Source organism: Cyprinodon tularosa, unplaced genomic scaffold, assembly GCF_016077235.1.
Source record: "Cyprinodon tularosa strain WSP-4 unplaced genomic scaffold, ASM1607723v1 ctg236, whole genome shotgun sequence".
Classification (NCBI taxonomy): domain Eukaryota; kingdom Metazoa; phylum Chordata; class Actinopteri; order Cyprinodontiformes; family Cyprinodontidae; genus Cyprinodon; species Cyprinodon tularosa.
In genome coordinates, this window is record NW_024038883.1 from 1,043,380 (window position 1) to 1,070,138 (window position 26,759).

At 46.4% G+C, this 26,759-nt stretch overlaps 1 protein-coding gene across 12 annotated transcripts in view; it reads right to left on the bottom strand.

Moving 5' to 3' along the window:
- Positions 1 to 26,759, bottom strand: part of LOC119784895 (transcription factor 4-like) — a 292,976-nt gene that overhangs the window by 198,976 nt on the left and 67,241 nt on the right. For all 12 annotated transcript variants that reach the window (XM_038287164.1, XM_038287162.1, XM_038287169.1 and 9 more), the window contains 2 exons: positions 17,447 to 17,502; positions 15,915 to 15,990 (listed from right to left, as the gene is read on the bottom strand). In XM_038287164.1, the coding sequence (XP_038143092.1) occupies positions 15,915 to 15,990; positions 17,447 to 17,502 (132 nt within the window). The remainder of the gene's footprint in view (positions 1 to 15,914; positions 15,991 to 17,446; positions 17,503 to 26,759) is intronic.

Sequence of the window (26,759 nt, forward strand, 5' to 3'; positions counted from 1 at the left end):
GCGGGATTGTTGTGGTGGAAGGTTGACAACTAAGTTTGGTTTGTAGGAAGCATCATGCTAACCAGTTAGCAACTTAGTGCTAGCAGGTTCCCAATGGGAAATTCCATTGGGACCAAGTAGCACTAAATTGAAACGACGCTGTCAAGGAACGCTATGGACAGCGGAAACATGCAAGAGGAGGAGAGTTTAGTGTCGGAGGTCGTGGATGAGTCTCCTCCGTCATCCATTTTTTGTTTAGAGGAGGAAAGCGGGGACGAAGATGTTGTGGAAGAGGACGCCAGGGCGGCAGAAGCTTGGTTTGGTGTAGAAGGCTTCCAGCCGTACATGTTTGAGCCCTTGCCTCGCAACGCTGCCAGTTCTGTTAGCTCTACGCCTGCCGAAGACACAGACGTCCATCCCCGTGAACACTGGGACGCAACTCAATGGGAAAGGAAAGGATTCTGGTTTCAACCGTTGCGTATATTAGCTGCGACACATGAATCAAGATGCTATGACCGAAAACATTTGATTGACAGATGACCGTTGATATATGATTGGCTGAATTTAGGTGTTCAGGCTGACGTAGAACTAACTGGCCTGCAGAAGATATTTGACATTTAAATATGACTTTGACTTTGAAAGCTAAGGAATTGAATATTGCTCATTACTGCGTCTCCCAGGACAACCAGTCCAATAAAACCAAATCTAAACTTCCTCTCTGGGCCTTTCAGTTCATCCAATACTCTGAACAATCGCTGATCCTGTTCATCATCAGAGGAAATAAACTAAACTCTGTGAACAAATGTGCTAAATACTTTCCTCTTTGTTTAACATTCAGAGCACAAGCCGCTGAAAGCAGCACATTAGGACAGGGTGGCGCCAAAGGGGACAACCGTGGCACGACGCCCAACAGAGGTGATGAGCTCCTGGGGCGGATAAGGACACAGGAGAGGCTGATCGGCAAGGAGATCGGCCAGAAGGAGAACCCAACACAGGAGGATACCCAGATAACAGGAAGGGGAGGAAATAAGAGGACGGACGATCCGCAGAGAGAGCGGGAAAGGCATGGAGGAAAATAATGGCTGAGGTCTGAACGCTGAAGAATCAAGATGGAGGCTGATAGGAAGAACAAGGCGAGGAAAAAACAAACCGAGGAGGAAGATGTTTCTAAAGGAGAAGAGGAGATAAAGAGGAGCAGATATGGAGCTCTAAATAAAGTGTCCAGATGTGACCTCCTCAGAGGGGGTCCGGCCTCATAGCTCAACACTCATTAATAAGGTCGCACAGAGGTGAGACAGACGGCTGACTCACTGCATTTCTACAGAAACAGCAGGGGGAGGGGCATCAGGTACAAGATCGGCTTCTTCTTTGCTTTCTGGGTCTCTGGCCTGTAAGTTTAATGCAGGAGGAAATAGATTTTATTTCCATTTTACCTTCAGTTTATCCCTGAAAAGCTACTACAACAAGTCTAAGTAGGAAAGTTTAACTGCTAGTGATGCTGGTGGCTGACATCTTGAATGCAAAATCCACCCATCCTGTAGCGACAAACTTTCTGACTCATTTTGACTTTATTCCAATTAAAATCTATGATTTGAAAGTTGGAAATTTCAACCTCTGGGATCAAATGCAATGCTGCACAGATAATACAAGGAGCTAAGCTAACAACTAACAGGAAGCTATGCTAACAGCTACTAGAAGATATGCAAACAGCTTCTAGAAGATAAGTTAACAGCAACTGGAAGATAGGCTATCAGCTACTAGAAGATAAGCTAACAGCTTCTAGAAGATAAGTTAACAGCAACTGGAAGATAAGCTATCAGCTACTAGAAGATAAGCTAACAGCTTCTAGAAGATAAGTTAACAGCAACTGGAAGATAAGCTATCAGCTACTAGAAGATAAGCTAACAGCTTCTAGAAGATAAGCTAACAGCTACTGGAAGATAAGCTATCAGCTACTAGAAGATAAGCTAACAGCTTCTAGAAGATAAGTTAACAGCAACTGGAAGATAAGCTATCAGCTACTAGAAGATAAGCTAACAGCTACTGGAAGATAAGCTAACAGCAACTGGAAGATAAGCTAACAGCTACTAGAAGATATGCAAACAGCTACTAGAAGATAAGCTAACAGCTACTAGAAGATAAGCTAACAGCTTCTAGAAGATAAGTTAACAGAAACTGGAAGATAAGCTATCAGCTACTAGAAGATAAGCTAACAGCTACTGGAAGATAAGCTAACAGCAACTGGAAGATAAGCTAACAGCTACTAGAAGATATGCAAACAGCTACTAGAAGATAAGCTAACAGCTACTAGAAGATAAGCTAACAGCAACTGGAAGATAAGCTAACAGCTACTGAAAGATAAGCTAACAGCTACTGGAAGATAAGCTAACAGCAACTGGAAGATAAGCTAACAGCTACTGAAAGATAAGCTAACAGCTACTGGAGGCTAGGCTAGCAACTACTCCAAATCCTAAAGCAGCTATTTTAAGCAAAATCATTAAAGGAGAAATTTTCCACCGAAGACATTTACAGACAAACTAAGTGACAACTTTGTCCCTGAAAGCTTCAACATGAAAGCTGAAGCTACTTAGCTTAGCATGTAGCGGTCACAGCGTGCACTCAGGCTGGTGTCTATGTGTTAACCTGAAGGTTTTTATTGGAGGCCACGGCTGTGATGATGAAGTCTGAGCACCTGCTCTACAACCTGCTTCACCTGATGCAACAGCAGCTTAGCCTTCTAATGGGACGCCGACCCAACCCAACCCAACCAACCCAGCGCAGCGCAGCCTGATCGACAACAAACCAACAAATAAAACTACATGTAGAGCTTCAACTTTTACAACAAGAAACCCTCCAATAAACAGAGAATGAAGGAGCTGGAGGCGGGAACCCAAACATCTACAGACATGTTCACCACACACACTTCCTGTAGATGTGTGTGTGGCTGCAGATTAATCTGGTGAGGTCGCTCAGATGACACTAATCCCTCCACTGATTATCTAGAGCATAACTTCACTCTAATCTGTGGGGGGGGGGGGGTTAAAGAAGACAGACAAGGTTAAAAAGCAGGGAGGAGATGCTTAACATGTTGGGTTTATTTAACTCCAAACTGGTCTCCTCTTATGGTTCAATCTGCCTCTAATCCAAACAGACAACTGTCATTTACAACCGAATGAAAGGGATTATCAAAGGCAAGATTTCAAGCACGGAAATAACTCCAAACAATAAAGCTGTAAAATCCTTTGGTTTGGTTTTACCTGCGAGCTTCTAGAGCGACGGGATAAACCCTTTAGATGGACGGCTGTAAAATCCAGCCAACAAACCTGTCTGTGACATCATCTAGAAAATCAAAGAAATTAAAGAGCCCAATCCAAGAAAATTATAAACTCATAGGATTATAAATACTAAATATTCCCAATATTGTACAATTATACTACCTTAACACAGCAAAAACATTTCATTCCTATGTTAGTGTACCAATGAATATATTCATAATGAGTTGTGTAAAGCAGCTGATTGCAGGCTAGCAGACGTTTGGTGGTTCTGATAATCACAGCCTTAAATGATGGTTTTCTAGCAGGACGCTGGTCTTCAGCCGGAGTGGGTCAGGATCCAGTATCTTGAAAAAGTCCAAATCTCCTGAGAACTTCTCCACAGTTACATTTAACTTTCAGCTTTCTGTTCAGCAGCTAAGGCCACATTCACACATATTTAGAGAAACAAATATTCCCCCCCCCCCCCCCCCCCCCTCTGTTTTAAATAATAACGTCACGCACACAACATTGTTTTCAAAAAACTTTTGAAAACAATTACATCAACCCATTAATAATATGCTGTCGAGCGCCATAGAAACGGTAAACATGAGGCGCTTCCATGACGTTAAGGATTTTCTGGCGCATAAAGTGACATTAAGGAAGCTAAAGTTGATGCCTGTTGACCAGGCAGCAAATAACCGGCGTTATCAGAAATCTCCACTTTGGCCGCAGGTTTTAGAAACAATGGTTTTCTGTTATAAAAATGGGGTTTCGATGTAAACGAGAGGCCAAACCGCGGGGAAATATCTGCGTTTTCCCTTCCTGTGAACAGGCTCCAAATGTAATCAGACTCGGCTGCATTTGGAGCCGTTCTTAGATTCTTCAGTGTTAAAGGAAAAGTCTGGTCAGCGAGAAATAACCAATGGATCATTATTTATACCTAAAACTAATATGTTCGCTGTGATTTAATGAATTTAGCGTTAATCAGTAAAAAAATAAAGTCAATAAATCACTGAGTCTGGGAGCGGCCATTTTTCCCCAAAATATAGTAGCCCCTCCCTCCTGCCATCTTTCAGCAGTGACGTCACGGTGCGGTAAGCCTAGCGCCATTCTCCCCGCTTTACAAGCTAAATCAATGGGAACTACTAGACACATCTGCAATCAACAACAATTATGGAAGATTTCCAGAGGACTTCACCATTGAAATTCACCAGAGCTATAGTGAAACTGACAATGCCCATGTGCATGGCAGCTGGATGCTGGAATACATCGGGTAAAAGTGAAAAAAAGAGTTATTCCACCTTTCTGATTCCTGATCCTCCACGGACGGGTTGGTCGTTGGATCGCCAACTTGAAGAGGGAGGATTTGCCATCGAACTTCTGGCCAGAGAAAAAACCCGTAATATGTAGCCAACATTTGGAAGAAGGTGGAAAGGGTCCCAGCGTTCTGGCGCACCTCGCTCTGCCAGCTGCTCCATCTTCATCAGTCGTTTTCCAAAATGGCGGTCAGACAAACAAAACAAGCCGCTAAGGAACCAAACAGGAAATGCGCATAGTGTAGAGCAGATGGAGAATTGACCAATCAGAGGCCTCCTACAATTTGGAGAGGTGCAGCAGAGTGTCTGTGGAAGGGGGCGGAGCATATCTGCTTTCACTATGACACACACGCAGACCACCTGGTGTCTGAGCCTTAAGGCAGCCCATTGTTCCCAGTTGGAAACCCACCAGAACATGCTAGACGCTCCTGCAGCTGGTTCAGTGCTACGGGCCCCGGGGCCTCCTCCCTGACATGTTTACCTGGGTTTTCAGCACGTTTGGAGGAATGTTTCCCGTCAGTGATGCGGAGGTCCCAGACTTTCCATAATTACTCTACCAAACTGTGGATGGGATGTATGTCGCCATGGAGATGTTGCTACCCTCATCCTGAGGAAACAAACAGTAATGCTACGTTCAGACCGGACGCAGCAAAAGCAGCAAAATCGCGTCCGCTGCTTCATTTTTGCTGCTTGTACCAGTGAGTTCTGACGCGCGGCTGAAGCAGCTTTGCTGCTCTGGCTGCGCGGTGCAAAAGTGGCTCTGACGTGCGTTGGGCGGAGCTTCACTATCCTTTCTCTGCCTTGCAGCTATATTTGCTGTGATCAGTGGGAATAAAGTAGTTTTAATATGTTTTTAAGTGAGAAAATACACCTGAAAACGTAATCAGTGCAGTCAGTTCATCCAGATTACAATCCTGCCTCCCAATGTTGGCACCAGCGGTGCGCCGACAGAAGGAATCCCTTCAACAGCAGCCTCTGGCCAGGTTGCCTCCTTGCGGTTCACCGCGGCGGCTGGTAGGTGTTTTTCATCTAAATAATCCGATCTGCAGGCACCAGAATAATAAAAGCCAACATATTCTGCCGGCAGATGTATGCATTTTAAGTTAATTATGCGTTAATAAACTGTTTAAGAGGAGTAATCAGAGCGGTCTGTGTCATCAGCGCTGTGTCTCTCTTGCTGCCAGCTCCCAGATCAGCTTCTCTGATTGGTTGACGCGGCGCGTCGAGCAGCAAAAATTCTATTTTTCCATCTCGAGCAGCAACGCGTTTGCAGCGCGTCAGATGCTTAAACGCGCCCGACGCGCTGCTTCAGCTGCTCAGACGCGTTGCGCCTGCTGCTCAAAACGCGCCGCGGGACCTTTTGCTGCGCCCTGATGCGCGTCAACCATTGACTTTGCATGTAAACTCACTGCTTCTGTCGCGCCAGCTGCGCCCGGTGTGAACGCAGCATTATCTGCGGTTCTTTCTAAAATCACAGCACCTTTTATATCAGGTGAGGTCAACGAGATGCTGTCCTGGGTTTGGTTCAGGAATGATAACCAAGCAGCGATCAAGCTGCACTTCTAGGTTCAGTTTTTTGTTCTGCTCACAGTGACCCAAACCGCTACTTCCTGGTTTTCTGGTTCTGATCACTAGAACTTTGTTTCCCCCTCTGGTTCTCTCAGGCGTACACATCCGCCCCAATCCCTACACACAGCACTATCGTGGTTACGCCATTTTAAATGAGCGTCCAAATGTCTAGTGGATGAAAAAGTGCTGGACTCAAAATTACCCACAACGCACCTTGAAAAGTAGTGATCATCCACGGTCACTAGACGAACAGGTATATCCCAGAATGCTTTGCGTGGAGAGCTCTCTTCAGGTAGCGACAGCAGCGACGAATAACTAAGATGGTGCAGGAAGCGTGCGGGGAGGCGGAGCTACGTGACCAATGGAGCAAAAAGCAGTGATCGTCTGTCTGACCGGTCAGTGAACTGAGTTCACTATAAAGTTCACTATATAGTCCCCGCTCTCTATAGTGATGGAGGGATTTAGGGGTTATGGCGGACGGTCGGACACAGTTTTACGGTTAGCTAGCTGTAGATATCAGGCGGCTCAACCGGAGGTGACCCGGTCAGATCGTGACCTGGTTACGTCCGTCCGTGTCACTACCTGTCACCGAGCAGAATAATTAGATCCGGATCACCAAAAACTACATAATAACGGCACCGAAAATACTTATTTATATACTGAAAACATTAAAGAATGCTAAATTACATCGTATAGAAAATACGGAAGACTTTTCGGGAAGAAATGGAAACGATTTCCGTTTTCTCCGTTCTACTGCGTGATGTCATCATCGGACACGCTCAGAGCATCACAGTAACGGTCCAAAGGATATTGAAGTGTTTCGCTTTATTTAGTTTTTAGGATATGCGATATTTATACAAATAACAAAATATTAAAAAGGAAACCGCCGCCGGAAAAGACAAAAGAATAAAAAACTAAGAAAAACGTATTGAACAGAAGTTATTCTGTTCAGGCATGCGCAGGACGGACGGTGCTTCCGGGACGGATCGGGTAATGACCGTCCATCCAGAGTAAATAATCCCACATATTCACAGAGATTTGGATTCTGTTATTAATAAAGCTAACAAAGTTCCAGGGGAGGACATTTCGCCTCTAGCTAGGCTCTGTCCACAGAAATGCTTCAAACTGTTTCCTGACTAAAAATTCGTCCAGGTTTGCGACTTTAGTCTCTGTTGATAAGGAAGATCTTTAACTCCTCAGTCTGAACCTGAACCACCGACAGCCTGTTCTTCCTCTCGGCTCTTTTCCTTCTGACTAAAACAGAGTCGCTTAAACTGCGTTCTGTCCTTAAGGCCTGCCTGTAGGGGGCAGCGTAGTCAGGAGGCAGACTCTTTCAGTAAACATGGCAGCAAGGGGCAGCAATGCTGTATGAGCCACAACAACAGCTAGAATAACCTGACTGGGCAGCTGGCTATTGGATGCCGAGTCATTTAACCTGTAGGGGGGGGGTTACCATTAGGCAATACTAGGCAGCTGCCTAGGGCCCCAAATGTCCTACATCCACCCCTGGAGGAACGTATTTCTTTAGGTTTGCTGACTTTATGTCAACATTGTTCCTTCCTGGTTAACGTTCCTGCAGAGCAGAACATGACGGATTATCGACGGTTGTGTTGCAGGACGTTTGTCCGCGTGTCCCGGGGTTAAACTGGACGGAGCTGTTCTGCTTCGCCATCAGGATTCCGGTTCCTTCCGGTTCTAAACGCTCCTATAAACCCCAGCAGAACAACGTTTTCAGCAACATTCCAACAAAAACATGAAAGCAAAACGGTTTTCCAGACGGCAGAAAGTTCCCCTCGCTTCAACATGGAAGCCGCGTCCGGAAGAGGAGAATTTAGGACCTTTTTTTTTATTTTTTTTCAGTGTTTTGGTGAAACAGGAGAACAGCTTTAGGGGGCGGAGCCAGCTCACTTTTCCACTAAATCAATAAAATCATCATTTTAAACGTTATTCCTGCCTCAGAGCAGCGGCGGCAGCAGCTGCTCCTCCTGCCGCTGGACCAGTGAGCCGCAGCGCCGGTTTAACCGAGGAGGTTAATCAGATTCATCCCTGACCAGTTCCCTGAACGTCCCGGGTAGAGGGGGACGGACGCCGCTGTGTGTCTCAGGCTGCCTCCGTCTCACTCTCATCATTAGAAAAGGAAATTGCGGCTCGTCTGCGGCAGATGAAGAATATGATATTTCCATTTCTGCTCCTCGGCGCTCCGCCGCTGCACCAGCAAAGCGTAATCACAACACTGTCACAACGCATCCAGCTCACAATAGATCATCCAACGCCGCTTCGTTCGGCTTCAGCTTCAACCAACAGAATATTTCCTTTACTTTCCTTTGATCTGGTAAATTGATCGACCTTATAGATGACGGATCCACAGGAAGGCGCTGCTCTGCCTGATTCAATGATGGTGTCTCCTAACCAGTCCAGCTTTCTGAGCGCCGCCGCCGAGGCGGGCTAAACAGTAGGAAGTAACAGCAGACGCCGCAGCGACTGAGGACCCGATAATCAGCTTCAGCTGCAGGTGACATCAGCCTCCTGCTGAGCCGGGAGGACAATTATTATCATTTCTCCTCCTCAAACGCTGAAGCTTTAAATTCCTCTTTTCCTTCCTATCAAACTTTTTTCCTTCCACTAAACTTTCTATTAATCGTTGAACTACAGCAGCTTTCCCCAGAAACACACAAATACGTCATCCTGTGAAAAATGATCCATATTTAGGGGTTTATTCGTCTTTATTATAATAAATAAATATAAACTAGTTGAGAGGGAGAGAGTGGAAGAAAGGAGGAACTCCTCTAGGACGTCTGGAGACGTCAGAGGCTTCTCTAGAACCGCTGCAACACACACCTCTACAGAGGAGCCTTCCTGCCTACAGCATCAGCAGCGGATGAAGAACATCCTGCAGTAGTCAGGAGAACTTTTGATTTTCCTTTGGGATTAATGAAGAGTTGGAAATTAGTTTAATGGATTTCAGGGAATCAGAGTTGATCCCAAAGATTTCCATTAATTTTTAAGTCAAAAATGGAACGAATGGTAATTTTTTCCTTTCACTAAACTTCCCACAGTGATTCTCAGCTGCTTTAGCAGCAGCTCTTTGTTCATAATCACCTTTTATAGTTTTAAATATCATTAGTTTTCATTTTAATTTTGAGCCACAGGAATTAAAATTATTCAGTAAAAATGACTGGAAATATATTTAATTTTACTCTGAACATCATGAATCATCTTTAGCTTCACAGTTAGAGTCAGTTAACCTTCAAAGGACATATCTACAGTTTTCTCAGCTGCAGAACAGGGAAGGAAGGAAGGAAGGAAGGAAGGAAGGAAGGAAGGAAGATGGATGGATGGTTGGTTGGTCTGTGTTGGTTGGTTGGTTGGGCGGTTGGTTGGGTTGGTTTGGTTGGTTGGTAGGTTGGTTTGGGGGTTTTGTTTGGGTTGGTTGGTAGTAGGTTTGGTTGCGTTGGTTGGTTGGTTGGTTGGTTGGTTGGTGTGGTTGGTTGGTGTAGGGGGTTGGTTGGTGTGGTTGGTATTGGGTTGTTGTTTGGGTTGGTTGGTTGGTTGGTTGGTTGGTTGGTTGGTTGGTAGGTTGGTTGTTGGTTTGGTGGTTCGGTTGGGTTGGTTGGTTGGTTGGTTGGTTGGTGTGGTTGGTTGGTTGGGGTTTGTTTGGTTGGTGTTGGTTGGTTGGTTGGTTTTGGGTTGGGTTTGGGTTGGTTGGTTGGTTGGTTGGTTGGGTTTGGTTGGTTGGTTGGTTGGTTGGTTGGTTGGTGGTTGGTTGGTTGGTTGGTTGGTTTGGTTTGGGTTTGTTTTGGGTTGGTTTTGGTTTGGTTTGGTTGGTTGGTTGGTTGGTAGGTTGGATGGTTTGGTTGGTTGGTTGGTTGGTTTGGGGTTGTTTAGGTTGGTTGGTTGGTTGGTTGGTTTGGTTTGGGTTTGTTTGGCGTTGGTTGGTTGGTCTGGGTTGGTTGGTTGGATGGTTTGGGTTTGTTTTTGGGTTGGTATGGTTGGTTGGTTGGTTGGTTGGTTTGGTGTTAGTTTGGGGTGGTTTGGTTGGTTGGTTGGTTTGGGTTTGTTTGGTTTGGTTTGGTTGGTTGGTTGGTTGGTTGGTTGTTGGTTGGTTGGTTGGTTGGTGGTTGGTTGGTTGGTTGGTTGGTTGGTTGGTTCGCGTCTGGTTTGGGACTCTTGTTTGGGTTGGTTGGGTTGGTGGTTGGTTGGTTGGTTGGTTGAGTTGGTTGGTTGGTTGGGGTTTGGTTGGTTGGTGGTTGGTATGGTTGGTTGGTTGGTTGGTTGGTTGGTTGGTAGGTTGGTTGGTAGGATGGTTGGTTGGTTGGTTGGTTGGTTGGGGGTTTGTTTGGTTGGTATTGGTGGGTTGGATGGTTGGTGGTTTGGTTGGATTGGTTGGTTGGTTGGTTGGTTGGTGTAGTGGTTGGTTGGTTGGGGTTTGTTTGGTTGGTTTGGTTGGTTGGTTGGTTGGTAGGTTGTAGGTTGGTTAGGGTATGATGGGTTGGTTTGGGATTGGTTGGTTGGTTGGTTGGTTTGGGTTTGTGTTTGGGTTGGTTTGGTTGTGGTCTGGTTGGTTTTGGGGTTTGTTTGGGTTGCCCCTTTGTTGGTTGGTTGGTTGGTTGGTTGGGATGTAGTTGTGGTAGGTTGGTAGGTTGGTTGGTTGGTTGGTGGTTGGTTGGTTGGGTTGGTGGTTGGGGTTTTGTATTGGTTGGTTGGTTGGTTGGTTGGTTGTTGGGTTAGTTTGGGTTGGTTGGTTGGTTGGTGGTTGGTTGGTCGGTTTGGGTTTTTGTTTGGGTTGGTTTAGGTTGGTTGGTTGGTTGGTTGGTTTGGGTTTGTTTGGGTTGGTGTGGTTTGGTTGGTTGGTTGGTTTTGGTTTGTTTGGGTTGGTTTGGTTGGTTGGATTGGTTGGTTGGTTGGTTCGTTGGTTGGTGGTTGGGTTGGTTGGTTTGGTTGGTTGGTTTGGGTTTGTTTGGGTTGGGTTGTTGGTTGTGTCGTTTGGTTGGGTTTGGTGGTTGGGGTTTTGGTAGGTTGGTTGGTGTGGTTGTGTTGGTCTGGTTGGTTGGTTGGTTGGGTTTGGTTGGTGGTTGGTTGGTGGTTTGTTTGGGTTGGTTTGTTGGTTGGTTGGTTGGTTGGTTGTTGGTTGTTGGTTGGTTGGGTTGGTTGGTTGGTTGTTGGGGTGTTGTTAGGGTTGGTATTGGTTGGTTGGTTGGTTGGTTGGTTGGTTGTTGGTTGGTGGGTTGGTTGGTTGTTGGTTTGGGTTTGTTTTGGGTTGGTGTTAGGTTGGTTGTGGTTGGTTGACTTTGGGTTTGGTTTGGGTTGGTTTTGGTTGGTTGGTTGGTTTGGGGTTTTGTTTGGGTTGGTTTGGTTGGTTGGTTGGTTGGTTGGTTGGTTGGTTGTTGGTTGGTTGGTTGGTTGTTGGTTCGGTTGTTGTTGGTTGGTTGGTTGGTTGGTTGGTTGGTTGGGTGGTTGGTTGGTTGGTTGGTTGGTTGTCTTGGGTTGGTTGGTTGGTTGGTATGGTTGGTATTGGGTTTGTTTGGGTTGGTTGGTTGGTTGGTATGGTTGGTTGGTTTGGTTGGTTGGTTGGTTGGTTGGTTGGTGGTTTGGGGTTTGTTTGGGTTGGTTTGGTTGGATTGGGTTGGTTGGTTTGGTTTGGTGTTTGTTTGGGTTGGTTTGGTTGGTTGGTTGGTTTTGGGTTTGTTTGGGTTGGGTTGGTTGGGGTTGGTTGGTTGGTTGGTTGGTTTGGTTGGTTTGGTTGGTTGGTTGGTTGGTTGGTTGGTTGGTTGGTTGGATTGGTCTGGTTGGTTCGGTTGGTTTTTGTTTGCGGTTTGTTTTGGGTATGGTTTGGTTGGTTGGTTGGTCGGGTTGGTTGGTTTGGGTTTGTTTGGTGTTGGGAGTTTGTGGTATTGTCTGGTTGGTGAGTTGGTTTGGTTGGTTGGTTGGTTGGTTGGTTGGTTGTTGGTTGGTTGGTTGTTGGTTGGTTGGTTGGGTTTGTTTGGGTTGGTTTTGGTTGGTTGGTTGGTTGGTTTGGTTTGGTGTGGTTTGGGGTTTGTTTGGCTTGTTTGGTTGGTTGGTTGGTTGGGTTTGTTGGGTTGGTTTGGTATGGTTGGTTGGATGGTTGGTTGGTTGGTAGGTTGGTTGGGTTGGTTTGGTGTGAGGGTTTGTTTGCGGTTGGTTTGGTTGGTTGGTTGTTTGGTTGGGTTGGTTGGTTGGTTTGGTTTGGTTGGTTGGTTGGTTGGTTGGTTGGTTGGTTGTTGGGGGTTTGTTTGGTGGTTTGGTTGGTTGGTTGGTTGGTTGGTTGGTTGGTTGGGTTGGGTTGTGGTTTGGTAGGTTGGTTGGTTGTGTTTGGGTTTAAGTTTGGGTTGGTTTGGTTGGTTGGTTGGTTGGTTGGTTTGGGTTGTTTTGGGTTTGTTTGGTTGGTTGGTTGGTTTGGGTATGTTATGGAAGGATTGGTTTGGTTGGAAGGATGGGTTGGATGGTAGGTTGTTTGGAAGATTGGGTTGGTATTGGTTGGGTGGTTGGTTGGTTGGTTTGGGTTTGATATGGTAGGTTGTGGAAGGGATGGTTGGAGTAGAGATAGGAATTGGTTGGAAAGGTTGGGGTATGGTTGGGTTGGAAGGTTGGTAGGAAGGAGGTAGGAAGGAAGGAAGGTTGGAAGGAAGGAAGGATGGAAGGGAAAGAGAAATGAAGGAAGGAAGGTTGGAAGGAAGGAAGGAGGAAGGAAGGAAGGATGGAAGGAAGGATGGAGAAGGGGAAAGAAATGGAAGGAAGGAAGGAAGGAAAGGAAGGAAGGAAGGAAGGAAAGGGAAAGAAATGGAGGAAAGAAGGAAGGAAGGAAGGAAGGAAGGAAGGAAGGGAAGTGAAGAAGGAAGGAAGGAAGGAAAGGAAGGAAGGAAGGGAAAGGAAGGGGAAAGAAATGGAAGGAAAGGAAGGACGGAATGGAAGGAAGGAAGAAAGGGAAAGAAATTTCATTAAATTCGATAATTAATGCACTTTACCTAAAATTCATTCAATTTAATTAATTCCTTACTAAATTAAATTAAGTAATTCCTTACTTCCTTCATTCCTTTCCATCCAATTCCTTCCCTCCTTCCTTCCCTTCCTTCCCTTCCTTCCTCCTTCCTTCCTTCCTCCTTTCCTTCCTTCCCTTCCCTTTCCCTCCCCATTCCTTCCTTCCTTCTTCCTTCCCTTCCTTCCTTCCTTCCTTCCTTCCACTCCCTCAAGGGCCCCTCAAGGAAGGAAGGAAGGAAGGAAGGAAGGAAGAAGAAAGGAAGGAAGGAAGGAAGGAAGGAAGGGGAAAGAAATGGAAGGAAAGGAGGAAAGGAAGGAAGGAAGGAAGAAGGAAGGAAGGAAGGAAGGAAGGAAAGGAAGGAAGGAAGGAAGGAAGGAAGGGGAAAGAAAATGGACAAGGAAAAGGAAGGACAGGAAGGAAGGAAGGAAGGAAGGAGGAAGGGAAGGAAGGAAGGAAGGAAAGGGGAAAGAAATGGAAGGAAAGGAAGGAAGGAAGGAAGGAAGGAAAGGGAAAGAAAATGGAAGGAAAGGAAGGAAGGAAGGAGAAAAGGGAAAGGAAATGGAAGGAAAGGAAGGAGAGGAAGGAAGGAAGGAAGGAAGGAAGAAAGACAGGAAGGAAGGAAGGAAGGAAGGAAGGAAGGAAGGAAGGAAGGGAAGGAAGGAAAGGAAGGAAGGAAGAAGGAAGGAAACGGAAGGAAGGAAAGGGGTAAGAAATGGAAGGAAGGAATGGAAGGAAGGAAGGAAGGGAAAGAAATGGAAGGAATAGGAAGGAAGGAAGGTAAGGATAGTAAGGGAAGGAAGGAAGGAAGAAGGGAAGGAAGGAAGGAAGGAAGGAAGGAAAGGGAAAGAAATGGAAGGAAAGGAAGGAAGGAAGGAAGGAAGGAAAGGGGAAAGAAATGGAAGGAAAGGAAGGAAGGAAGGAAAGGGAAAGAAATGGAAGGAAAGGAAGGAAGGAAGAAGGAAGGAAGGAAGGAAGGAAGGAAGGAAGGAAGGAAGGAAGGAAGGAAGGAAGAAGGGAGGGGAAAGAAATGGAAGGAAAGGAAGGAAGGAAGGAAGGAAGGAAGGAAGGAAAGGGAAAGAAATGGAAGGAAAGAAGGAAGGAAGGAAGGAAGGAAGGAAGGAAGGAAGGAAGGAAGGAAGGAAGGAAGGAAGGAAGGAAGGAAGGAAGGAAGGGGAAAGAAATGGAAGGAAAGGAAGGAAGGAAGGAAGGAAGGAAGGAAGGAAAGGGAAAGAAATGGAAGGAAAGGAAGGAAGGAAGGAAAGGGAAAGAAATGAAGAAAGGAAGGAAGGAAGGAAGGAAGGAAGGAAGGAAGGAAGGAAGGAAGGAAGGAAGGAAGGGGAAAGAAATGGAAGGAAAGGAAGGAAGGAAGGAAGGAAGGAAGGAAGGAAGGAAGGAAGGAAGGAAGGAAGGAAGGAAGGAAGGGGAAAGAAATGGAAGGAAGGAAGGAAGGAAGGAAGGAAGGAAGGAAGGAAGGAAGGAAGGAAGGAAAGGGAAAGAAATGGAAGGAAAGGAAGGAAGGAAGGAAGGAAGGAAAGGGAAAGAAATGGAAGGAAAGGAAGGAAGGAAGGAAAGGGAAAGAAATGGAAGGAAAGGAAGGAAGGAAGGAAGGAAGGAAGGAAGGAAGGAAAGGGAAAGAAATGGAAGGAAAGGAAGGAAGGAAGGAAGGAAGGAAGGAAAGGGAAAGAAATGGAAGGAAAGGAAGGAAGGAAGGAAAGGGAAAGAAATGGAAGGAAGGAAGGAAGGAAGGAAGGAAGGAAGGAAGGAAGGAAGGAAGGAAGGAAGGAAGGAAGGAAGGAAGGAAGGAAGGGGAAAGAAATGGAAGGAAGGAAGGAAGGAAGGAAGGAAGGAAGGAAGGAAGGAAGGAAGGAAGGAAGGAAGGAAGGAAGGAAGGGGAAAGAAATGGAAGGAAGGAAGGAAGGAAGGAAGGAAAGGGAAAGAAATGGAAGGAAAGAAGGAAGGAAGGAAGGAAGGAAGGAAGGAAGGAAGGAAGGAAGGAAGGAAGGAAGGAAGGAAGGAAGGAAGGAAGGAAGGAAGGGGAAAGAAATGGAAGGAAAGGAAGGAAGGAAGGAAGGAAGGAAGGAAGGAAAGGGAAAGAAATGGAAGGAAAGGAAGGAAGGAAGGAAAGGGAAAGAAATGGAAGGAAAGGAAGGAAGGAAGGAAGGAAGGAAGGAAGGAAGGAAGGAAGGAAGGAAGGAAGGAAGGAAGGAAGGAAGGAAGGAAGGAAGGAAGGAAAGGGAAAGAAATGGAAGGAAAGAAGGAAGGAAGGAAGGAAGGAAGGAAGGAAGGAAGGAAGGAAGGAAGGAAGGAAGGTTGACGGGTGAGGAAGGAAGGAAGGAAGGAAGGAAGGAAGGAAGGAAGGAAAGGGAAAGAAATGGAAGGAAAGGAAGGAAGGAAGGAAAGGGAAAGAAATGGAAGGAAAGGAAGGAAGGAAGGAAGGAAAGGGAAAGAAATGGAAGGAAGGAAGGAAGGAAGGAAGGAAGGAAGGAAGGAAGGAAGGAAGGAAGGAAGGAAGGAAGGAAGGAAGGAAATGAGGAGGCAGGAGCTCGGCGGCGTCAGAGCGCCTCCATATCTGATGCATCCAGTCAAAGGTAATGAAGCTGTGAGCATATCTGCATGTTTCACTGAGTGCGAGGCGGATTATCTGTGTCAGTGGCCATTTGCTCACAACTGGCGCCACATCGGAGAGCCAGAGGCAGAGAGCATCATGGGTAAATGAGCAGACGCCGGCTGGCGTTTCCCCACCCAGCGAGACGCAAACATCCAATCTGAAGCTGAGGAGAAAGGTGGAAATGAGCCGACCTGTTAGCCTGGAGTTTGAGTACGGCGGCGAGAGGCTGTCGTGTGACGTCATGAACTGCGATCCGTCAGCGAAGCTCTGCGGAGAGACCAGGAGGTCAGATAGAAACATCACGGCTACAGCAGAGCACAGGCTGGAATGTTGGGTTCAGCTCTTCATCACATCAGACAGGAAGTTTAACCTGATCTGAAAAGTGTGGCCTGCCCCTGCGGTAGAACCGTCCATCAGCATCTGGTTCCTCAGAGAACAACCAGCACCTAAAGCTGGGTTAGCTTCTAGAAGCATAGATCTGAACACCTGGACCTTCTACAGGCCTACCAGCTCCACGTTTTTAGGAAATAGAGACTTAACAGAAATGAAACTTTGAAAAACATCTAAATCAATAAAGTATTTGAAATAAACTGTTTTTCTCAGATGATACTTTTTATTTTTATTGAATATTTTCTAATCAGAACTAACATGATTCCTCAGACAGACGGTGAGACGGAGCGGCTCTATTCTCCATAGTTCTACTCTACTTCATGCTGCTCTGTCACATAAAGTCCCTTTAACCAAGTTAGTGTTTTTCATCCCTTACAAATGGAGCCCCCCCGTCCCTCAGTGAGGTCTAGAAGCAGAAGATCTATATCCAGCCATTCAGCATAGATGCTGCTACATGGCTGCTCATCTCATGTTAGCATTTGACCAACTAGATGAGCCCTGAATGATAGATAACCTGCTGGAAATGAAGCTGGAAAAAAGGTAAAAAGGTCATTAAAAGTTAAAAAGTAAAGTGAAAAGGTGAATAAGCCTCGTTAACAATTATGTTTAGGTTTACAAACTAAACAATCTAAGTGTCAGTATCAGCATTAATGCCTCTAAGGCAGAGCTCTTCAACAGGGGGGCTGTGACCCCCAGGGGGTCTAAGCTGGGCACCGTTTCATTCACAACACCTGTCCCATCAACCAGGAACCAGAAATACTTTAATAATCCCAGGGAGGGATTACTTTAGTTACATTACTCCATCTGTAATAGAGTGACTATAGAACCAGTTTGATAGAACATTATTTAATAGAATATATCTATAATCAGGGGGTCCCGCTCCATCTGACCATCAGTTTGGGGTCTTTGGCCTGGAAAACCTTGAAGATTCCTGATCTAAGGACCAAAAAATGTGTTTCTTTTTAATTAATTTCTTATAGAAGAACTTTGGTTATTTTTCCAAATATTTCCAGGTAATTTGGCGTTTCTTGTTGTTACATTGAAATTTATCTTTACCATCAAAATACCAATTTTTTAATGTTATAAAGGTAATAAGGTCTTATCCTGGATTCCAATAAAACGCTCTATAAAGGGTTAAAACAACGAGGAGCTAAGATGGAACAGAGTCACATTTCAGCCGAGCTCTTTCCTTTCACTCGGTTCTTAAACTAAAGTTTAACGTTTTATACCATTAAACTCATCCTAACTGGTCCAAACCAAATCAGTCTGGATAAATAATAGCGACTTCAGCTAAAGGACTGAAAACGTTTCCTCCAAAAGCATCAAAAAGTACCTTAGAGGATCGACTTCCAGCGGCCCACGATGCTGCGTTTGCTCTGTCCTCCATACCTGCGTGAGAAAAGATGAACAGACTTTAGCTTCAGACGCAGCTGAACTTCCTGGACCGGCCTATAAAAGTAAAGCGCTGGGCGGATAGCGAAGCCAGAACCGCCATCAGAGCCTCACATCCACAGAAAGAAGAACAGATCAATACTTCAATGGATTCGTCAGAAAGCCGCAGCAAAGCGTCCGGATTCAGAACAGCCGACGGTTTGATCACTCTCAGGTTTTCAGGAAGAATCTAAAAATGAACAGAAACTAAAATCCTTTTAGGAGTGAAAAGCTTTGAAGGCTTTAGTCTTTTTAGCTGGCCTAGTTAATCTTGCCTTTCACCTGCTTCACTCTCTCCACCTCCTAATCATCACTCATCTCATCCACCTGCCAGCTGCCCTTATACTGGCCTCAGTTCCAGCTATCAGGGCCAGATCATTAGATGTTATTTTCTGTTCAGTTCTGTTTATTCTAAGGTTCATGTCCTGGATACTGGCGGCCAGTGGACAGACGGTTTTGTGTCTGTCTCGTCTCCTGATCGTCCGCTGTTCCTCCCCTACTGAGTCCTCTGGGTTTTTGGCTCTCTATGTGGGGAGGATCAGTTTTTATCCCAGTAAGCCTGGCTCCAAGGTGGACACCAGTTTAAAGTTCCTGCATCAAGTTCTGGTTCCACGTCCTGTCTCTGCTACCCTCTGCCACTGAGCCTGCCCGTCTGCACCTGATCCCGTCTGCTCCTGATCCTATCTGCTCCTGATCCCGTCTGCACCTGATCCTGTCTGCTCCTGATCCCGTCTGCTCCTGATCCCGTCTGCTCCTGATCCCGTCTGCACCTGATCCTACCTGCTCCTGATCCCGTCTGCACCTGATCCCGTCTGCTCCTGATCCCGTCTGCTCCTGATCCCGTCTGCTCCTGATCCCGTCTGCACCTGATCCCGTCTGCACCTGATCCTACCTGCTCCTGATCCCGTCTGCACCTGATCCTACCTGCTCCTGATCCCGTCTGCTCCTGATCCCGTCTGCTCCTGATCCCGTCTGCTCCTGATCCCGTCTGCTCCTGATCCCGTCTGCACCTGATCCCGTCTGCTCCTGATCCTATCTGCACCTGATCCCGTCTGCACCTGATCCCATCTGCTCCTGATCCCATCTGCTCCTGATCCCGTCTGCTCCTGATCCCGTCTGCTCCTGATCCCGTCTGCTCCTGATCCCGTCTGCACCTGATCCCGTCTGCACCTGATCCTATCTGCTCCTGATCCCGTCTGCACCTGATCCTATCTGCTCCTGATCCCGTCTGCTCCTGATCCCGTCTGCTCCTGATCCCGTCTGCACCTGATCCCGTCTGCTCCTGATCCCATCTGCTCCTGATCCCGTCTGCACCTGATCCTACCTGCTCCTGATCCCGTCTGCACCTGATCCCGTCTGCTCCTGATCCCGTCTGCTCCTGATCCCGTCTGCACCTGATCCCGTCTGCTCCTGATCCCATCTGCTCCTGATCCCGTCTGCTCCTGATCCCGTCTGCACCTGATCCTATCTGCTCCTGATCCCGTCTGCTCCTGATCCGGTCTGCACCTGATCCCATCTGCACCTGATCCCGTCTGCACCTGATCCTACCTGCTCCTGATCCCGTCTGCTCCTGATCCCGTCTGCTCCTGATCCCGTCTGCTCCTGATCCCGTCTGCACCTGATCCCGTCTGCACCTGATCCTACCTGCTCCTGATCCTATCTGCTCCTGATCCCGTCTGCACCTGATCCCGTCTGCTCCTGATCCCGTCTGCTCCTGATCCTGTCTGCTCCTGATCCCGTCTGCACCTGATCCTATCTGCACCTGATCCCGTCTGCACCTGATCCTACCTGCTCCTGATCCCGTCTGCACCTGATCCTGTCTGCTCCTGATCCCGTCTGCTCCTGATCTCGTCTGCACCTGATCCCGTCTGCACCTGATCCTACCTGCTCCTGATCCCGTCTGCACCTGATCCTATCTGCTCCTGATCCCGTCTGCACCTGATCCTGTCTGCTCCTGATCCCGTCTGCACCTGATCCTATCTGCACCTGATCCTATCTGCTCCTGATCCCGTCTGCACCTGATCCTACCTGCTCCTGATCCCGTCTGCACCTGATCCCGTCTGCACCTGATCCCGTCTGCTCCTGATCTCGTCTGCTCCTGATCCCGTCTGCACCTGATCCTACCTGCTCCTGATCCCGTCTGCTCCTGATCCCGTCTGCACCTGATCCCGTCTGCTCCTGATCCTGTCTGCTCCTGATCCCGTCTGCACCTGATCCTACCTGCTCCTGATCCCGTCTGCTCCTGTGGTCACGCCTGGTCACGCTTCTGGACTCTTTCAGACTCTGAACCTGCCTGGGAGCTCTAGGATGCCTGGATCCTGCCTGTTTTGCATCCCTGTCCAGGATGGTCTTCCTGCTAGTCCTCTGGGACTGCTGCATCAGGGACTCTCAGTGATGCGTGCCGCGTCTGTCTTCAGTCCAGCGGCTGGATCACGCCCCTTTCCAGGGAGATGGACTGGACTGTTGAACCAGGTAAGTGACTCACTGAGATCATCATCTTCTGTCAGATGATCGTGGTCACTACCTGTGTTTCTCCCACAGAGTGTCAGAGATTGGGCGTTAGGTGGGACTCAGCTCCGCAGTGAGATGGCGCTACTCGGACTCGTCTATCTGGAAGCCAAACCAGTAGCAGAGGAACATGAAGCTCACTAGAGTGAAACGAGCTGCCTTGGATATTTGGGCAATTTAGTGCTGAAAGCCCTAAAAAGAAAAGGAGACGACGTATTTGGACAAAGACATGGCTGAGCTAACGTGGCTACTACGGTCTGACAGTTTGACAGAAAGAACTCCATTTCACTCATTGCCCCCCCGCCATGCTGCTGGGTTTACAGCTGAGAGGAAGAAGAAGAATCCTTGTTTGCCCACTGAGCGATTTACCCACGACCACCTTATGACGGCCGACTGAGTTTCAATGTTTGATTTTATCCCGATGGAGTGGGGGGGTCATTACAGGCTGATGGCCCCTCGTTAGAACCGAGGGCTCTGGGAACTCATTCAGGAGAACCTCTGAGTGGGAATGTTCTCCCTCCATCAGAGATCAGAGCTGCAGCAGAATGAACATCAGGACCTGCTGCATCCTTTCCCAGGGATATAAATCTGTCTGGTTGCAGCAGCTCAGACTCTGAGGATTCATTCAGAGCATCAGCTCATCTCTGTGTCTGTAGGAATAAACCGCTTCAATAAATGCAAACTGGTCCAGAGCCAGAAGATCCCACCATGAGAGAAGAAGCTCTGGGCTACAGAGCGTTCCGCTTCAGCTGAAGACAATCCAGCCCAATTAAAGAAAAGAAGCTCAGGATCTGAACCAAAGGCCATGAATTGGATTTAGAGATAAGCTAAACTGAACAGAAGAAAAGCACCTGATGGATGGAGAGAAAACAAAAACCAGATCTGGAATTTCTTTCACTGACAGAGAGGAGCGGATGGGAATTAGGAGGGTTAGTGGAGATAATCCAGAAGCTAAATACGGAGGAGATGGAGCTCAGTGGTTCCAGAAGATAACTGCTCATCATCCATCCATCCATCCATCATCCATCCATCATCCATCCATCCATCATCCATCCATCCATCATCCATCCATCCTCCATCCATCCATCATCCATCCATCCATCATCCATCCATCATCCATCCATCCATCATCCATCCATCCTCCATCCATCCATCCATCATCCATCATCCATCCATCATCCATCCATCCATCATCCATCATCCATCCATCATCCATCCATCCATCATCCATCCATCCTCCATCCATCCATCATCCATCCATCATCCATCCATCCATCATCCATCCATCCATCCATCCATCATCCATCCATCCATCCATCATCCATCATCCATCCATCATCCATCCATCCATCCATCCATCATCCATCCATCCATCCATCATCCATCATCCATCCATCCTCCATCCATCCATCCTCCATCCATCCATCCTCCATCCATCCATCATCCATCCTCCATCCATCCATCATCCATCCATCCATCATCCATCCATCCATCCATCATCCATCCATCCATCCATCCATCCTCCATCCATCCATCCATCCATCCATCCATCCATCCATCCATCATCCATCCATCCATCCATCCTCCATCCATCATCCATCCATCCATCCATCCATCCTCCATCCATCCATCCATCATCCATCCATCCTCCATCCATCCATCATCTATCATCCATCCATCATCCATCCATCCATCCATCCATCCATCCATCATCCATCCATCCATCCATCCATCCATCATCCATCCATCATCTATCATCCATCCATCATCCATCCATCCATCATCTATCATCCATCCATCCTCCATCCATCCATCATCTATCATCCATCCATCATCCATCCATCCATCCATCCATCCATCCATCATCCATCCATCATCCATCCATCCTCCATCCATCCATCCATCCATCCATCCATCCATCCTCCATCCATCCATCATCCATCATCCATCCATCCATCCATCCTCCATCCATCCATCCATCCATCCTCCATCCATCATCCATCATCCATCCATCCATCATCCATCCATCCATCCATCATCCATCCATCCATCCATCATCCATCCATCCATCCATCCATCATCCATCCATCATCCATCCATCCTCCATCCATCCATCCATCCATCCATCCATCCATCCTCCATCCATCCATCCATTAGTGGAAATCATTCAGTAATGAAACCTTTGGGCTGCAGAGACGAATGAGAGGAAAAAATGTGAGAAAAGTAGAAGTTCAGGAAAAGGGAGGAGAGGAAGAGGCCTCCATGTGTCCAGCACCTGATAAGGCCTCCAATTGAGGACTATAAATTACACCAGAGACCCACAAACAGGAAGCCCCCCCCCCCCAACACACACAGGTTATCTATCATCAGTTAATGAAGTTAGACTGACAGACAGCCCCATGTCTCTCACAGTGATCCTATTAAAACCTGCCTGACACAAAACAGACTCCTATTAATACAGTTAGCCATCAGAAGGCAAGCAGGACTGGGTCCAAACAGCAACCCAGCTCCTAAAATGTTGGTTTATGTTGGAATCATAAAGACGAGGATATTTAAACATAAACTTATATGTAAAATATTTCCCTTTCCAGAAGTGATCATTTTTCCCTCACTTCAGGAGAATCTGGTCTTAAACTCAGCAGATGAGTGGTCAGCCTGAGTCTATGGAGTTATTTTGGGATTTTTATTAAATAAAAAAAGTGATCTGAAAGGGGGAATAATTTTGAAATATATTGGAGAGAAGAAATGTTCACACTGATAACAAAAACCGATGTTATTTTACACTGAAGAAAAAGTTTTGAGTTTATGTTCAGGTGAAAAAACTTTATTTTTTTGTTTTACTTTCAAATATAGTTTTATTTCAAATTAACTATCAGGATGATTCTCCTCTTTACTCTCAATTGTCTCCATGGAAACCAGTTCCTGTGTTCCTATTGGCCAGACATGTGGACGACCGCTTCCTGCTGTGGAGCTTCACCAACTTCTAACTCCGCCCATCAGCACCTTCCAGGTGAGGCGCTGCCTGCCTACGTCCTGCAGTTTGTAGCACAGACCTGAAAAACGCTAACATCTACTTCCAGCCGCCACCAACAGGAGGGGAAAACCCTGGAGAGGCGAGCGGGCCAGAGGCAGCTGCTGCTGGGGATTCCCAGTGACAGCGCAGCGCCGGTATGTGGGGGTCTGAGCGGCTCCCACAGAGAAATAATCTTTGAAGGCAGGATGGTAATCTGGATGAACTGACTGCACAGACCATGTTTTCAGGAGGACTTTCTCACTTCAACATAGATTCTAACTACTTTCTACCCGCTGATCACAGCTAATATAGCAAAGCTGCTCTCTGGCATCGAACACAGGAGCAGCAGAAGCATCTGAGGGATTGCTGAAGAGTCAATGAGTCGATGCAATCAGCTGGTTTTCCTTAGATAGAAAACTTTGAATCAATCTGACTGGATGATCTGGTGAACTGGATCTATAAAGTGACCTGAGATGACATGATGTGAGTTGGAGCTATAAAACATCTCTGCAGCAGATTCTTTTTGCTAAAAGCATTTTTGGTTTTATTTCAGAAAGTTAATGAACAGAAGAATAAAACATCTTTCATTAAAAATAAACCCTAATGTTCTAAACTGATTTATGTTTCTTTTTATTTGACCGTCTTCACATTGCGTCCCTGTGACCCACTAACTGAGACTAACATCTGCTGAACTGCCTGCTGGGGGTTTGGGGGGTCGGAACGCACTAATGGTGTCAGTGGAACGGAAAGCCACATCATCCACCATGCTGAGGTGAGCATGGTGAGAACTCGTCAGCAGCAATGTCAACGGCGGTAACGAAGGTCTCTGATGGACAGACCTGAGGACTGTGGTCATGCTGGGTCCAACAGTCCTGACTCTTATCTCTACGGCTCTTTTCATCAAACTAAGCTCAGTGTCCAGAACCAAACTCAACCAAACATGTCAAATAAAAGCAACTCCAACATCTTTAGAATAGCAGCCATGAAAAATGGCCATTCTCTGTTAAAAGCCACACGCTTTGTTTTTCTATCCAGACTTTCCATTGACTTCCATTCATTTTAGTTACAGAATGTATGCTAACCCTGACCTCCAACCTAACCCTGACCTCCATCCTAACCCCGTTGGTCCTCAGAATGTTGGTAAATGGACCAAATTGCTGCTAAATAGACAACAAACACACCAGTTTTTAGGACTCAGATTAAATCTGTGTTTCTTCTCCTTTAAACCTGCCTAAATCCTAAAATCCCACAGAGTGTAAATGTGTGTGGTTGAAGCAGCAGGAAGTGATAACAGGAAGTCCACCTCCTCCTCTTCTCTTTCCGGTTCCATCTCTGGTCGCTTCTCTTTCCTTTTTTCATTTCTCCTTTCTTTTCCTCCTGCTCTATATTTAGACGCAGGATTCAGTATTTTAAGGTTTTTCATGTTCTTTAACGTCTACTTTAAATGTTAATTGGCTTCTCTAGATTCTCCTTAGGTCTGTGTGAATGGTTGATTGTCCTGTTTGTCTCTGTGTTTCCCTGCGATGGACTGGACACCTGTCCAGGGTGGACCCCTCCTCTCTGTCCAGGATGGACCCCCTCCTCTCTGTCCAGGGTGGACCCCCTCCTCTCTGTCCAGGGTGGACCCCGCCTGCCTCTCGCCCGTAGACACCAGCAGTCCTCACCGTCCCAGCAGAGCAGGGATACAGCGAGACGGGAAATGATGGAATTGAGAAGCAACCTGGAGGCCAGCAGGAGACACGCTGTACCACACAAACCAAACTTCATCCCTTCTTCATTTCGGTCGATATGAAATATTTTTTATATTGATTTAAAAATGAAAGCCTCAAAATAAAGAGAGATAAATATTCATAACTTTTAGTTAAATAAAAATTTCCAAAAAAGTAAAAACCATCAGCATATTGCACTCTGTTTGGGGAAAGACTAAGAAAAGAGGCTAAATAGAAGCCAAACGACCCCCATTCCAAAGGGGGGGACCCGTTCATCCGTTTCTATTTGCATGTTTTCTAAACTAAAACCAGGCTTTGTTGGGCTGCTGGATAAAACCTGGAACTAAACGCTATTTCTGACATTTTGGATTGAAAAATCTTCCTGGATGGAAAAGAAACGTCTTCAAACTTGGAAACAAAGTCCAGAGGATTGATTTTAACTTTTTAGGAATAACCTGGATGACTGAGAATCTTCAGCAGCTCGTTAAATTGAAATTCTATGTTCTTCCAACTGAAAATTAGGATTTCTGGTTTGAAATAAAACTTTCTACATCATTCTAGAATACAGGATCTGTTTGTTTGGAAAACAGCAACCTAAAAGTCTACGTGCCGTCAGAGCTAACAGAGTCAAACTAGCTCGCTATCACCGCATTAGCGGCTAACAAAGCAGCGGCGGAGCGACCGTTTACTGTTGGGGGGGCCGAGCGTTCAAGGCTTTGCCAATAGTCATGTTTTTAGCTTTAAATATATTTAAACTCATGTTTAAAGATAATAATGGCAAATTAATGAGTGAACGTTTTTATGAACGGATGACTGAATAAACAGAGTTTTCCCAGATTTTTAATTCTCATCCTGTTTTGTGTAACAATTAATAATTGATTAAAAGTTTAAGAACTTTAAAATAAAGTCGAGACATCAGAGAGAGTGAAACCAGTGGTTTGGATCAGTGCGGTCCAGATTTCCCTCATTCCTCTGAGTGAAACGCTGAAATCTGATAACTGGTCCTTCATCATCTTACAGGTTCTGATCATCAAGGACTGGAGCTGAACTTTAGATCAGAGCATTAGACTGGCCTAGTCAAAGTTTAGGCCAGACTTAAAGGCTTAGCGTTCCAACTGCAGTCAGAGGAGAGTCTATCCAGCACTGATCCTGTTGGGCTGAGGGTCACATTCAATCTATTCTATTCAGTTTATTTCTATACCTCCAATTCACATCACGTCATCTCAGGTCACTTTATAGATCTAGATCAACCAGATCATCCAGTCAGATTGATTCAAAGTTTTCTATCTAAGGAAAACCAGCTGATTGCATCGACTCATTGACTCTTCAGCAATCCCTCACACTAAGCATGCTTGTAGCGACAGTGGAGAGGAAAAACTCCCTTTGAACAGGAAGAAACCTCCAGCAGAACCAGGCTCAGTGTGAGCGGCCATCTGCTGAGGCCCACTGGGGTTCAAGGAGACAGAAGCAGACATAGAAAAAGAAGCATAGATACAAAAGGCAACTGTCAACCAGCTCCACAGGCGGCCCCGTCCAGGAAACACACAGCCAGGCAGACGAGCTCCGAGCCAGCTCCCATATCAGAGGATGAAGAGAGCACATCCAGTTAGTCACAGTCAGAGAAACAGGACTACACTGGAAAACAGGCCAAGCTCCAACATCTAGAAACAAAGGTGTTGATGGCAGCAGCACAGCTGATATTTCTCTCCAGGATGGAGTCACAGCCAAACAGGAACAGACCAGATGAAGCTACTATGAGAAAAAGCAGAGAGAGCAGAACGTTAGAGATTGAACTAACAGATTCTGCAGAGTGGGAGAATAGAGATAGAATGAAGCAGAATGATGAAGAAGGGGTCCCTATGTCCTCCAGCAGTCTAAGCCTATAGCAGCAGAACTAATTTATATTTGGAATCTGATGTAAAAAAGTTTTAAGGGTGCAAATACTTTTAAAATGCACCCATGGAGCGTTTCCTGCCTCCTTTAAC